The 13,945-nt window shown below is 51.2% G+C and overlaps 1 protein-coding gene across 4 annotated transcripts in view; it reads right to left on the reverse strand.

Moving 5' to 3' along the window:
- The window catches only part of TRIT1 (tRNA isopentenyltransferase 1), a 67,700-nt gene that overhangs the window by 30,269 nt on the left and 23,486 nt on the right, over positions 1–13,945 (reverse strand). The window contains exon 2 of one of the 4 annotated variants that reach the window (XM_076068900.1): positions 2,696–2,869. The exons of the other annotated variants lie outside the window; for them this stretch is intronic. Coding sequence (XP_075925015.1) covers positions 2,696–2,710 — 15 coding nt within the window. The 5' untranslated portion in view covers positions 2,711–2,869. The remainder of the gene's footprint in view (positions 1–2,695; positions 2,870–13,945) is intronic. 4 annotated transcript variants of the gene reach the window in all.

Raw genomic sequence — 13,945 nt, forward strand, 5'->3', positions numbered from 1 at the left:
ACCGGGCACCACTCCCTCTAGAGGCGACTGCACTCCGGCAAGTAGGGGAAATCTTGACAGACGATGTAGTAGAGGCTCGGGAAGGGAGGGGAGGATGAACACGATGAGCCTCTGCCAGGGCTGGCCGAGCCAGAAGTAAGGTGTGGCTCAGCTGGCAAGAAGGGCTTCTGGAGGGATCATTGTTTTTGTGAACAATGTTGAAACAAAGGGGAGCAAAATGCAAAAGTGTGATTTAAAAAAAAAGTATTTTTATATAAAACCACGTCAGGCTTTGGGATTCTGCCTAAAGCACGTGTAACATAAAAACAAGTTAAGCAAGAGGAGAATAATAAAGATCGCAAAAACTGAGAATAAAGCGAGATGCGAGAGCCACCGCATGAGCTGCCATGCCTGGCTGTGCTGGGCCTGACGCAGCGCCGTCTCATGGGGAGACTGTGCACGTTCTCCGCTTGGAAACCTCGAGTCACGCGCACAGTTGAGAAATTCCGGACAAACCGGAATGAGCGCTGCCCGCTCGCTCCGGATCCAGGCTGCCCGGGCACGCACGACCGCCCAACGCCGAGCACAGTCACTCTCCCCCACGCGCTCCTTCCCTCTCGGGTCTCACTTCTCTTCTCCCAAAAACTTACCGGGCCAGTAGGTGAAAGGTTTCTTTATAGGGTTAACGCGTGAGCTGGCAGCCCGGCGTGCACTGGGGGAGATGGCACGTCCCAGCAGTAATGCATTCGCCCCTTGTTACAGAGGTCTGCGGTGCAAACCGAGTGGCTGCACTGGTAAATACTGCAGGTGTATTAACCATGATATACTATTCTGACATCTCCTTCACGATGCATGTTGCAGATCCTGTGATGCCATTCAAAAAAGAATAGGCCATTGTGTGCCGGCATCACGGTCCAAGTTTTCCAAATTTGAAACATTACACCACAAATTACTTAATTGGGATTAACACAACAAACATCACCTCCCAATGCAAACATTTTGTAGGATCCTCCTCAAAGTTTTGAGACTCAGGCTTTCCTGGGTAAACACCCGTAATCATAATAATAACAGAGGGTATGCAGTGACACTCGTAAATAGTCTGCAAAGATAAAAAAAAAACAATTCACCGATGATCATGATCAGACCACTACAGACCAGAAGCGTGGGTGTTGGGCAGTAATTAACGATGCAAATCAACTCATTCACACGCCCAAGGATGTGGAGGAGGCCAGGCACAGGACGGTTGCGGTGCGTTAGGAATGAACACGATCAGCTCCGGACACGTCCTCCCCCCCGCCTAAGAGCGTCTCAACACTAAACAGCCGTTTTCCCGGCACTGAAGCCTTCGCATTCTCGCTCCCACGTGAGCGCCACATCGCCCACGTTCATCGCAAGTCAAGGTTTCTCTCACGGGAAAACATTCATGCAGCAGTTTTCCCTTCCAGGTTTCAACACACTAACTCCCTTGTACCACTGCATAGAGTTTTTGCAGTTGTATAGCCTCTCCGATGTGCATTCAGGCTGTACGGACGGCCTGTTCTCTGGCTCATCGTCCGATGTTTCGCTCCATGAGATGGGAGCTCCTGAAGAAGCTCCCAGTACGTGGAGAAAAACGTCAGACATCATGCAGTACAACCCGATAATACGTGGGAGAGCTATGCCAACCGTCTCGTCGACCCGCACAGCCAAGAGCAAGACTTGAAGATTAACTATGGCAGGGTCGCCATTACGCAAGAGGCCTCTACGACAAATATCGCACGAGTGGGTGTCACGTTGCCACTCGGCTCGAGATTCAGGACTAAAAGCAGACGCCGGCTGCCAAGCGCCCGCGGCCAGCAGGAGCTGGCCGCACTTTGAACTCGACTCGAGTTCAAAGTGCGGGATCGGATTTCGGAGAAGACCCTCGTCCCCCTCGGACAGGAATTCCACGGGCGGCACCAGCGGGGCGATGCGGGACCCCGGTGGTGGGGAAGGGGGAGGACAGTTGTGCAGAATGGCACGTGGTGCGCGCCGAAACGCACCACCGCGATTACTTTCGGCGGCCTTTATTTAGCCCCCCGCAGCTACCGCCGTCGTATTAAAGCATTTTGTGTAACCAAAGCCGATTGTGGGGATGTTTTCCCTGCACCTTGCCACCAACATGTAGAGTTTTGCACAGCCTTGCCGTGGGGGAATTCAGTCACGCTCGCACATGCTCGTCGTACGTAACGTTCACACAGACAAATATATAAATAAGTTATAATTCACAGCCCATTGACAATACACTCCTGAAAGAGGGCCTCTCTCCACACCGTGTAGATTGCAAAGGTCACTTGACCATACTTCCACTCTCCTAAATACAATGCAGTGGATTAATATAGCGGCGTGTAAATGCGGCCACATTGCAAGATGCAGCACAGATTCAGTGAGCGTATTTACTTCACAGACAGAAGCTCTCAGGCCTGGACTTAAACAGCGGCAGGGAGTTAACGGCAGAGGAGAATCAGCAAAGATTGACTGGGGACTTCAATGAAATGCTCTGGTCGCTGTTGCGGAGTGCGTGGAAGGAATTAAATGAGCTGACAGGGGATAGGTAGGAGAGTGTGTGGAGGGTGAGATGAGAGGGAAGAGGTACGATAGTGTATGAAAGAGAGCAGAATGAGATGAGGGAGGAGTGGAGCGAGATGACAGGGTGGTCGTGTGACGGGCGAGGCCATGCAGGATCTTGAAGACGTACCCGCAATAAGGGCATTCAGGGCTCTGCACCGGATAACGGACAGCGTCACGAGGTCCCATTCTTCTTCAACACCTGGTCATTTGTGGCGGGCCCGCGGAAATCGTTAGTCGATCGCGAGTAGCCATGCCGAGCAGCACACACCAGGGACCGCCCCTTCGTGAGACGACCAGGCCCCTGGATGGGGGGGGGACATCCACTACGTGAGCCCAGATATGCAAAGCAGGAGGAGGAAGAAGAGCAGCGGTATCCCGTTAGAACCGGACGTCCCAGCTGGATCGAACAACCCTCGTCTCATCCCAGCTCCAGATCTCAGAGGATTCGAGTGGGAGATTATGAAACACGCTGAGCCCATAGGTTCCTGTTTTTTTATTTTTGGTGCAAAATCCTCCTACGTCTCCATCATCGACAATGAGGAAAATCACCCAGGCAGTGATGCGTCGCGGCCGTTCTGTCAACATGCACGCGAGTCTGTTTGCACAAATTCTAAGTCACTTTTTCCACGGAACATGTTCATATTTAACTCACAAACTAAGAGTAAAGGTAAACAGGCAAAGGTGGAGTCCTGACATTGCTTGCTCACACCACTGCTGGCAGAATGGCCTCGACTATATTTGAAGGTATTTTTTGGCCTCCTCTTCCAGGCTAGCCAGATGTCCTAGAAGAGGTGAGAGTAACCACCTTGCCCGATCCACTTGGCGGATAAATTAATGGTAGACAAATGACAAATTCCACTCAGGTTGTTGGATGTAACTGGCCACTGGCCTGTAGCCCACATCATCAGGGTGTGCATGCGAGTGGTTCGGCAGCAACCTGGCAATACCAGGACGAGCGAGCACTAGAGAGGAACACAGCGCGAGTCCCGAGCGCACCTGGCTAGTTGGGTCAGCGCTGCCTCGATGCGCTTTATTCAGCATCGTCAGCGACCAAAGCCATTTCCAGTTGCCACCATCCACCACGCAGCTTGCAGCGCCGGGTTCTTATTTCAGACAGCTTGAGCCAGTCCCTGCAGGTGATGGGGAGTTCTTGACCATATTTCACCACGCCGGTTGGTGCCGTTTTGTGAAGGCGGGGAACGTAGACATCGAAGCACAGCAAGTAAAGTACAACCGTGGATTTTGCTGCACTGCCCTCTGCTGCCCACCGCATAGCACGAGTCTTCATAATTACAAAAAACAATTAGTTGTTCTTTTTTCAGGAGGGTTCTGTGATACTGGTCTGCTTACCCAATTCCAATCGTGAGGTTCTGGTATTTGGGAGGAAAGCAGAGAACGTGGAGAAACCCAGACAACGTATCTGAGGGGATTATACCCAGCACGGCCATCTCCTAGCCTACACCTCCCAACCCGACCCCAAAACACCCGGCAAGCCCTGGTGGTTCACCATGCAAGTACTCTGGAATTAAACTTCTGAAGTACGAATCAGGCTTTCATCCTCCCAATGTTCTGTTCACTCTACTGGCTCCCAATCGACCCTTGGATCAATTTAAAGAGTGCACCAACCCCTGCTGGCCTCTCACCTATCATTTCACTTATTTCCGCTCCAGCAACCAACGGCCAATCCTTGCTCAGTGGGGCAGGTCACTCGTTCGCCTTTGCTACCTCCTTAGCCTGTAACTCTCTTCCCCCAGACATTCGTCCTGTTGACTCGCTAGTCCTGTTCAAGTCCAGGATCAGGATCCCCCTTCTTTCCTCTGCCTATGATCGACTGCCTCAATCTCTGTAAAATAACCATGTCTATCGTCTCTGTACAGAACCCTGAGAAGGTTCCGTGCGGGAGGGGCGGTACCGATGTTCCCCTCCACCTCCATCCCCCCCCCACAGGGTGTGCACAGGTGCTCCAGGAAGTGCATCCTGGCAGGCATCCACACACCCACGCTGCTGTCACCTATGCTTACGTGGATTAGCGGCCAGATCTGTTCAAATGCACTTCCCACGTGACGAACTGCAACTCTGCGAGTCCACCACTAAGCTATCCCCATGAAGAGGATCAATAATTTAGGCGTCTTTCTCCCCAATTTTATGCCGCTTGTGCTATCGGTGTCGCATCACCAGACTGAGGAGCTTGTCTGGCTCGGTTGCAAAGAGGCGCGCGATACCCGGGGAATGGGGTGAGAGACAAGGGGGCAGGGTGGGGCACCGGCTTCCTCGCGGAGACGCCCGCGTGAGCAACAAATCCGCACAACCCTCAACACGGCTAATCTCAAGGCTGTATCCTTCAAATCGGGTCACGTCAACCCATGAGCCCGGTGCTCACGCATTTGTGATGTCGCGCACCCCAGAGGGGCCCACAGACGATGACTGCCGCCATGACACTCGCGAACCCAAGTCTTTCGAGACGAGACGTCTCTGGGGGCGGCTGGCGAGCGTGTAATCGTTCATCGATTTAAAGTGATTCTGACACTTGTAGACGTGCTGAATTTGTGTGGATCCTTTAACAATGTATGTAAATTGTACACAAAATAAACCTTCGAGCGAATGTAATTAAGCAGAGAGAACAAATGAGGCAGGCAGTGCATGCTCCTGCACAGTAGCCCTTTTTGTCCAGACTACAGAGGCAGTGGAGAAGGATGAGCCACCTACCATTGAGTAAAAGTTACCTGGGGGCTTTGACAGAAGACATTGACTGCTGGAGCAGAGATTGCGTGGAGGAAAGTAGAGCGAGATGACAGGGGAGAGGTAGGTAACTGAGTGGAGAGGAACAGTGAGACAAGAGGGCAGAGGATGTGGAGGGGAGTAGAGTGAGATGAGAGGGAAAAGGGAGTCCATGGAGGATCTTGAAAATGGTGAGTGCCATCTTGAATTGATTCTGGATTGGACTGGAAGCTGGTGGCATGATCGGAGTTTGGGTGTGATGTGGTTTTGTTCACGGGTGCGCGCAAGAAGTCTGGCAGCGGCATTCTGTGGATTGTCTGGTGTGGCACGTGTCTCTGCGGGTCCTTGCTAGCACCGCGGTCGCCATTCCAATCTTACGTAAGCTCTTCTCGCAGCTGCAGCCCTTCTCATGGAAGACTTTCTCCGAGGTGGGGGAGGGGTTGGGGGAGGGAAGGGAGGGGACCCTGTGAAGCAGGAAAACCCGAGCACTCTTTCCCCTAGTCAAATGAGGCCCCGCTACGGGGGAATGCAGCCGGGCTGGGGTAGTGTGCTCGCCCGCTCAGCCCTCCCCTTATCCGTGCACGAACCGTAACGACAGAGATGGCCTCAGAACACGGCTGCGATCTGATAAAGCAGCGATCTGCACCTGACGGTGCTCGCTGTAAAGTCGGGGCGGTAGCGCTTCAACACAAAGGAAAGCTTCTTTCCCTGGGGCAGTTTGTTTATTTTTTACAGCCACTCTCTCCAGTGCAACTACGGCTGCTATCAATTGCCCTAATCCAGTCCCTGGTAGCATCCCCCTCAAATAACTTTTGTCGGCTCGAAGGAGCGAGCAGAGAGCGTAACCATTAAATGAGATGAACCGCGCAAAGTCAAACCCCCACCAACGGCTGAACCCCAGTGCCTCTCAGTCAAAACACACCAATAAATACGAAAAAGGACACATGCGTACTTTTTTGGCCTCCCAGCCACTCTGCCCAACGCGGAGTTAGGATTAGAGTTAGGGTAAGGGCCAGGGTTAGGGCCAGGGATGGGGAACCTATGGCCCATGGACCAGTTTGGTCCTTTGACTTCATTTCATATGACCTACAGCCACATAAGGCCTACCACTTAAAAACAGTCGACAAATTATATTAATCCTGTCACGGGTACCAGAGGGGAAATTTTTGAAGCTGACAACACCGAGTTTCTAATTTTAGCACGCTCCGTCACCTGTTGTATTTCAAGTGGTTCTCAGCACACGGTCGATGTGTACAGTCCTAGCGTGATCAGACTTTAGTGGCAACTAATGTGCGGTTGCCCACCAAAGGTTTCTGAAAGTCCTAATGAGCACGCGGCGGGTGAGGGAGCGCTGCCCCAGCCCTAGGTCAGGGTAAGCACTAACGCGGCGCCTGACAATTGGTCGCCCGTTCACATGGAGAAGGCAGCGCAGAGGAGACGGGGCGCACCGAGAGACAGGAACATGTGGACGAAGAGTGCGTCACGTTTCGCCGCTGGCCCACGTTCACAGAAACCGGGAAGGGAAGCGCTGCATCTTTATACGAGCGGTCGCGAGCACTCACTTCGACTGGTTACTCGCCACGGTGAACACGACGTGCTGGCAGGGGGTCGGTCCCTTTAGACCAGGGGTGGGGAACCTTTTTTCTGCGAAGGGCCATTTGGATATTTATAACATCATTCGCGGGCCATACAAAATTATCAATTTAAAAATTTGCCTGTTATATTTGGTCAAACATTTAATTAACTCACCCCTAATGTGATGGCTGAAACTGCTTCTCTTTGCTGAGGCGTGTGATGATGTTAGCTGGTATTGATTAAGTTGCTACTCGCGACTGCTTTTCCAGGTTTGCTCCTAGATTCATTGAATTTCGAGTCCCGCCTGCGGTTGCCTTGGCAGGGCCACACCAAATGATTTCGCGGGCCTTATACGGCCCGCGGGCCGGACGTTCCCCACCCCTGCTTTACACAAACCAGGTTGGCAAAGAGCGCGCAGTGACATCACTCAGGATTACAACCCCTCGTGCGACAACGCTGCGAAACGTCGCATAAACAGGTGGAGTCCATTTGTCAATCCCCTGCTGGACGAGGGCCTCCCCACGCTGTGTGCGTCATTGGGTTGTTTGACCATACTTCACCACGCTGGTCAGTGTGGGCTGGTGAAGGTGGGAAACTAAGAAGTTGGAGAATGGTGTAGAACAGAAGTTTGCTGCACCGTTCTGTGTTCACAATGTAGCTCTACAGCTTGCGCATGGCTGGATGAACAGCAACTGATAATTCCATGCGTACATTGAGGGAAAAAGTATTTGATCCCCTGCTGATTTTGTACGTTTGCCCACTGACAAAGAAATGATCAGTCTATATTTTTAATGGTAGGTTTATTTTAACAGTGAGAGACAGAATAACAACAAAAATCCAGAAAAACGCATGTCAAAAATGTTATAAATTTATTTGCATTTTAATGAGGGAAACAAGTATTTGACCCCCTCTCAATCAGAAAGATTTCTGGCTCCCAGGTGTCTTTTATACAGGTAACGAGCTGAGATTAGGAGCACACTCTTAAAGGGAGTGCTCGTTATCTCAGCTTGTTACTTGTATAAAAGACACCTGTCCACAGAAGCAATCAATCAATCAGATTCCAAACTCTCCACCATGGCCAAGACCAAAGAGCTCTCCAAGGATGTCAGGGACAAGATTGTAGACCTACAATAGGCTGGAAATGGGCTACAAGACCATTGCCAAGCAGCTTTGTGAGAAGGTGACAACAGTTGGTGCGATTATTCGCAAATGGAAGAAACACAAAAGAACTGTAAATCTCCCTCGGCCTGGGGCTCCATGCAAGATCTCACCTCGTGGAGTTGCAATGATCATGAGAACGGTAGGAATCAGCCCAGAACTACACGGGAGGATCTTGTCAATGATCTCAAGGCAGCTGGGACCATAGTCACCAAGAAAACAATTGGTAACACACTACGCCGTGAAGGACTGAAATCCTGCCGCGCCCGCAAGATCCCCCTGCTCAAGAAAGCACATAAACATGCCCGTCTGAAGTTTGTCAATGAACATCTGAATAATTCAGGACAACCGGGTGAAAGTGTTGTGGTCAGATGAGGCCAAAATGGAGCTCTTTGGCATCAACTCAACTCGCCGTGTTTGGAGGAGGAGGAATGCTGCCTATGACCCCAAGAACACCATCCCCACCGTCAAACATGGAGGTGGAAACATTATGCTTTGGGGGTGTTTTTCTGCTAAGGGGACAGGACAACTTCACCGCATCAAAGGGACGATGGACGGGGCCATGTACCGTCAAATATTGGGTGAGAACCTCCTTCCCTCAGCCAGGGCATTGAAAATGGGTCGTGGATGGATATTCCAGCATGACAATGACCCAAAACACACGGCCAAGGCAACAAAGGAGTCGCTCTAGAAGAAGCACATGAAGGTCCTGGAGTGGCCAAGCCAGTCTCCAGACCTTAATCCCATAGAAAATCTGTGGAGGGAGCTGAAGGTTCGAGTTGCCAAACATCAGCCTCGAAACCTTAATGACTTGGAGAAGATCTGCAAAGAGGAGTGGGACAAAATCCCTCCTGAGATGTGTGCAAACCTGGTGGCCAACTACAAGAAACGTCTGACCTCTGTGATTGCCAACAAGGGTTTTGCCACCAAGTACTAAGTCATGTTTTACAGAGGGGTCAAATATTTATTTCCCTCATTAAAATGCAAATCAATTCATAACATTTTTGACATGCGTTTTTCTGGAATATGTTGTTGTTATTCTGTCTCTCACTGTTCAAATAAACCTACCATTAAAATTATAGACTGATCATTTCTTTGTCAGTGGGCAAACGTACAAAATCAGCAGGGGATCAAATACTTTTTTCCCTCACTGTACATGAGTAGACTGCCAGGAAAAGGCTTCAGTGGATGTGAGGTGGATTGCGTCGGTGCCTTCGTTGAATACTCAGCATCCACACAGCGGTTCACCGCTGTGTGGTCCATGGTCTAGTCGGAGTTACCTCAATCTGGGTTCTCTCTGAATGACCACTCGTGATGGACGTAGCGGGTGGATTTGCTGTGAGATGTGCAGATCTAATTTCACGTGGACTAATGTCACGAGGTAGAGGTTAAATCCTGGAGGCTCTCCAGTGAGAACAGCAATCGAGTGCTTGCACAGCATCGTTGTTCGCCCGAATCTGACGCCATTTCTCAGAGTTGCGAAATCTGCATTTACAGGGGCTCTGGCTCTGCGATATCAGGCACATTAGTGCTGCACGGAGAGACAGAAATAGGAACACGTGCATTCAAGAACGCGCGCAGGTTTCCGAAGAGTAAGTGGGCTTGAGCAGGACATGGACAGTGCACGACAATAACGAACGAGTGGCAGCCAAAACTGGCACTCAAGAGGATGTCCAACAGTGAATGTATCATGGCTGATGATGAGTGTTAATACACAAGTGTGGTGATTTTTGTTCTATTTTTGCACTGGATTTGGATCAATTTGCATGGCGCCTACGCAGACGGGTAGGTCAGGGCACTGCCCAAATATCTTAATATCGTAAGACATCACGCTACACAGCCTCCGCACACAAGTGAAAGCCGACGTGACTGCAACAACTGGCGGATGGCTATCAGGACGTGGCGGTGGCTTCAAGTGGCAGCGGCTGGCCTCCGAGCAATGTTGCAGTGCCACTCTCGGCCTTGCTGCCATCGCCACTGCATGCCACTGAGTTCCACTGCTGCTGTGGTGGATATAGAGGCCCTGCCCATCTCAGCAGAAACATTTGGAGTCAGCCATCCAAGCAACAGTCCTGACATCTATCGTTTACAGAGACACTCGACTGGGATAATGTACTTGGACTGTGCTGGTAAAAGTAAAAAAACAATCGATATTTTTTTCAGGCGCAACTAAAATGAAATCATATGGATCTTATTTCACACAGGAGTTCCCATGCTGTGTATACCGGGCTCTTCAATGCGAGTTTAAAGTTTTATTAGACAGAGAAAGAAGACTAAAGTTTGTGAGATCACTGTAGCTGCAGCACTCTCATTCCGACGTCACGGCGTTGTGCTTTCTGTACGTTTACCCAGTTACTGCTGTAACATCACAAAGGTATTTCTCAAAGCGAGCTCTAATCTCCTCTTTATTTCTTGACAAAGCTGCATACCCATGTAGGACGAACTGGGGCACACAGCCATAACAGGCAACTACAAGAGCTTTCTACATCTTGAGGATCCTCCCTCCACTGTTCATGCCAACTTCCTTGTTTTGAATTAGAAATTACTGGAATACACGAACCATGAAGGTGTAGGTAGGGAGTTAGCCCAGGCAACCAACTTTGTGTCTCTCTGGCCGCTGACTGATGTCCTTCTAGAAAGACCACCGGAGCTTCGACATCTTAGAATACAACTGGACACTCGCCTGGAATTCAGATGCCATAAAAATAGCCTGGTGAGCAAAGCGTTTGGCCGGGTGACCTCTTCGGAAATAAACTCCGACGCGTCCTCCCTAGTTGTCGCCTACTGCCTTTCGGGGCCTACGCCGGCGATATTCTTACCGAGTGCCGAGGCAGACGCGTTGCACAATGGCATCTGTTGTCTCGTGCTCTGGTGCGAAAGGACCGCGCCAGCCAATCGGCTCTCGTTATTGAGCGGGCAACGTTGCCGATCGGGGACGCGGAGCGTTCGGAGCGCCGAAACGGCTATTCGCCGGGTGATGCCAAGGAGCGCAGGTTGACCGATCAGTGCAGCGATCTTGCCAAATAGTGCAACAGCTGGAGGCAGCCTGAAACGGCGGCGCGCCGCGTGGTTGCGAGCTCGCATTACCGCCTGGCTCCGTCGGAGCTGTGGGTAACGCTGATCATGAGGCTTTGTTGGGGGATGTGTCGTGTTACGCGACTCATGACAGCCGCACACGAACTCTTGCACAAGACAACGCCAGCGCGAGGGCCCGGTGAGGCTGGCATGGGCCTGGCAGAGAAATGGAGCTGCCACTGTCCGATTTCCCACTCCCTCTCTTCATAGCCCAGCTCCTTTGGGCCATGGGCCCAGGTGCACTGTCGAGTTACACCACTGGTGTCCAGTGGCCTCACAACCTCTGTGAGAAGTTGGTGGTAGTACAGAGCTACCCAACCCCTCTTGGCCAAACACAGGGCAGCCGAGCACTCAGCACAGCTGAGCACCTAGGGCAGTTGATCACAGGGGGACAGCCGGGCACCCCGAGTAGCGGAGCAGCCAGGGCAGCCGAGCATCCAGGGTAACTAATCACAAGAGGCAGCTAGCTACGCACTCTGGGCAGTTTAACACCTAGTAGGAGGCTTTCACGACCAATATCATACATAATAGAGGTTTTTTGGGATAGATCACGTGTCGGGTGGTGGCGGGTTTTAACGACACATTTCTATATTTACGCGATCTAACCCAAAAAAAACCTCTATTATGCACTCTGGGCAGTTGCTCACAGGGGGCAGCAGAGCACCCGGGGCAAGCTGAGTACATGGGAGAGCTGATCATATGAGCCACTGAGCACCCGGGGCAGCTGATCACAGGGGGCAGTTGAGCACAGGAGGCAGTTGAGCACAGGGGGTAGATACCATCAAGGGGCAGCTTTCTTATTCCTCCACGCCGAGCCGCAGCGCAGTCACGGATGACGCCGGCTTCCAAAGCACCCACGCACACCATCACGTGCACATGGGTGTGAGTGGGCACGTCACGGGTGAATGAATTCCGGCAAAAGAGAACGAGTACATTTAATCGTCCATTCCCTCTGTTTGCAAGCAGGTGGTAATCCGAGGAGAAAGCGTGTTTTTGTGGGGAGGAGGAAGCATACAAAACTTATTTTGCTTTTATACAACAGATCCCATAACACCTCTAAACTCTCCTCCTGGCGACCTGTGGCATGCCAATAGGCCAACATCACAACCCCCATCACGAACCTCAGGGCAGGTGACGGAGAGCCGTAAAGGTTTCACAATTCTCACAGTAAAACGTAACAGCGCCCGAGTACCTTTCACTGAACCACGCTCTCTTCACGTGCCTGTCAATGAATGCACAATAAAAGACACGAGGGGTGACTGGCGCGTGAGGGGGGGGGGGGTGTACAGGCAACTGTAACACGTTCTGTGAATGGGGAGAGAGATTTGTCAGCCAGAAATGTCTTGAAACAAAGTCCAAGTGATCTCCTGTTTATATTCCTAAGCTAGTGGGGGAGATTCTGCTTCCCTGTGGTGGGGCGAGTCTCTCTATAGGACATCCATTGTGGACTTCCCCCACAAAATGGTATCTATTTCATCGACCCTGAAGGGAAGGATAATGGGCTGGATCAACGACTCAAATAGGACTTGAGCTCGCAACCCTTATGATTGCGAGCTGTTTGCTTTAACGATGAGCTACGTGGCCGGGAAAATAATAGTAATACCAATATGCGCGACTTGGGATTTGCAGACAGCACAAGCCAAGGTTGTAACCATTCTATCAGTCCTCTCACCATGCCTTGCATGTCACGTGACAACATCTCCGGGAGTATAACGCACACCAACTCGGCTGTCACAGGAACGCGCGCATGGGCCACATGGCCGGGCAGCAGTGGAATGCGCGTCGGGTCAGAGATCCCGCTCGGACTTGCCCGGCGTTTTCTTTCCAGATTAAATCCTGGCTCGGCACGCGCCCAACGCATTGACGGATTACGGCGCGCGCCGTTCACACGGTGTTAATGACAGGGGCCGGCCTACGCCGCAGGTCCGGCTAAGGGGGCACCGCCTCTCAAGGGCCAGGCCTCAGCATGCCGCTATGCCACCACAGCCACCGGAACAGCAGCCAAAAACTAGGGTCTCGCTCTGAGATCTGCGTAATTGCTCAGAGCAGCGGAAAGGTAGCCAATATGGCGAATGAGGCTGTCCCGGAAGAGGGAGGAGCCGGGAAGCGATGGAGCGACCTGCAGGATGGTAAAGTTTTCCGGACAGAGAGGGCCAGGCTGAAAATGCATGAGGCAGGAGTTGGTAGATCACTAAGAGATTTGTAAAACTTCCAAAGCTGCAAGGCGTCAAGGTTGGATCGTGGATGGCAGCAGAGGAAGTAGTGGGTGGCTGTGAGCTTGATGTTTCACGTAAACCGTTGAGTGTTACCCCTTGTGAGTAATTATTTTCTCTGATTACTGTCTTCATGCCAAATGCAGAACTCCTGAAAAAGGAATTTGTCAGACGTCCCAATGCAGGACTCTTCTGCAAACAGCCTCCTGACTCAGTGAGAGGTTCCTGCATAAGTTGTTATTGTTATGAACAAAATGGAATGTTTTGGTATTGTGAGCACGAGACCTGAATATTATGATTATTCCTATATACATTGTTCTTTGAGCACAAAATGCGATGCAAGGTGGTGACAGCTCTGTCCAGTCTAGGCAGGTTACAAAATTCCGGCAACTTCATCACACAGCTTGAACAGCCATTCTTCTTGCTTAAGGCTGCCACCTTTGCATTAAAAAAAATGTACGCACAGACATCAGGCACAAAAATGTTGAATGTCAGTCATATATTCTGGCAAGTACGTGATTGAGAAGACCCGGAGTCAAGCGGGTGTCGAGTAGGTCCACCTGAACCACACAACTGGCCACATCACTTACACAAGGTGGCAAAACTCGTGCCTCACATCAACACGGACCTTTCCGTGT

Source organism: Petromyzon marinus, chromosome 23, assembly GCF_048934315.1.
Source record: "Petromyzon marinus isolate PM22_M1 ecotype Great Lakes invasive population chromosome 23, UKy_Petmar_22M1.pri1.0, whole genome shotgun sequence".
NCBI classification, from domain to species: Eukaryota; Metazoa; Chordata; class Hyperoartia; order Petromyzontiformes; family Petromyzontidae; genus Petromyzon; species Petromyzon marinus.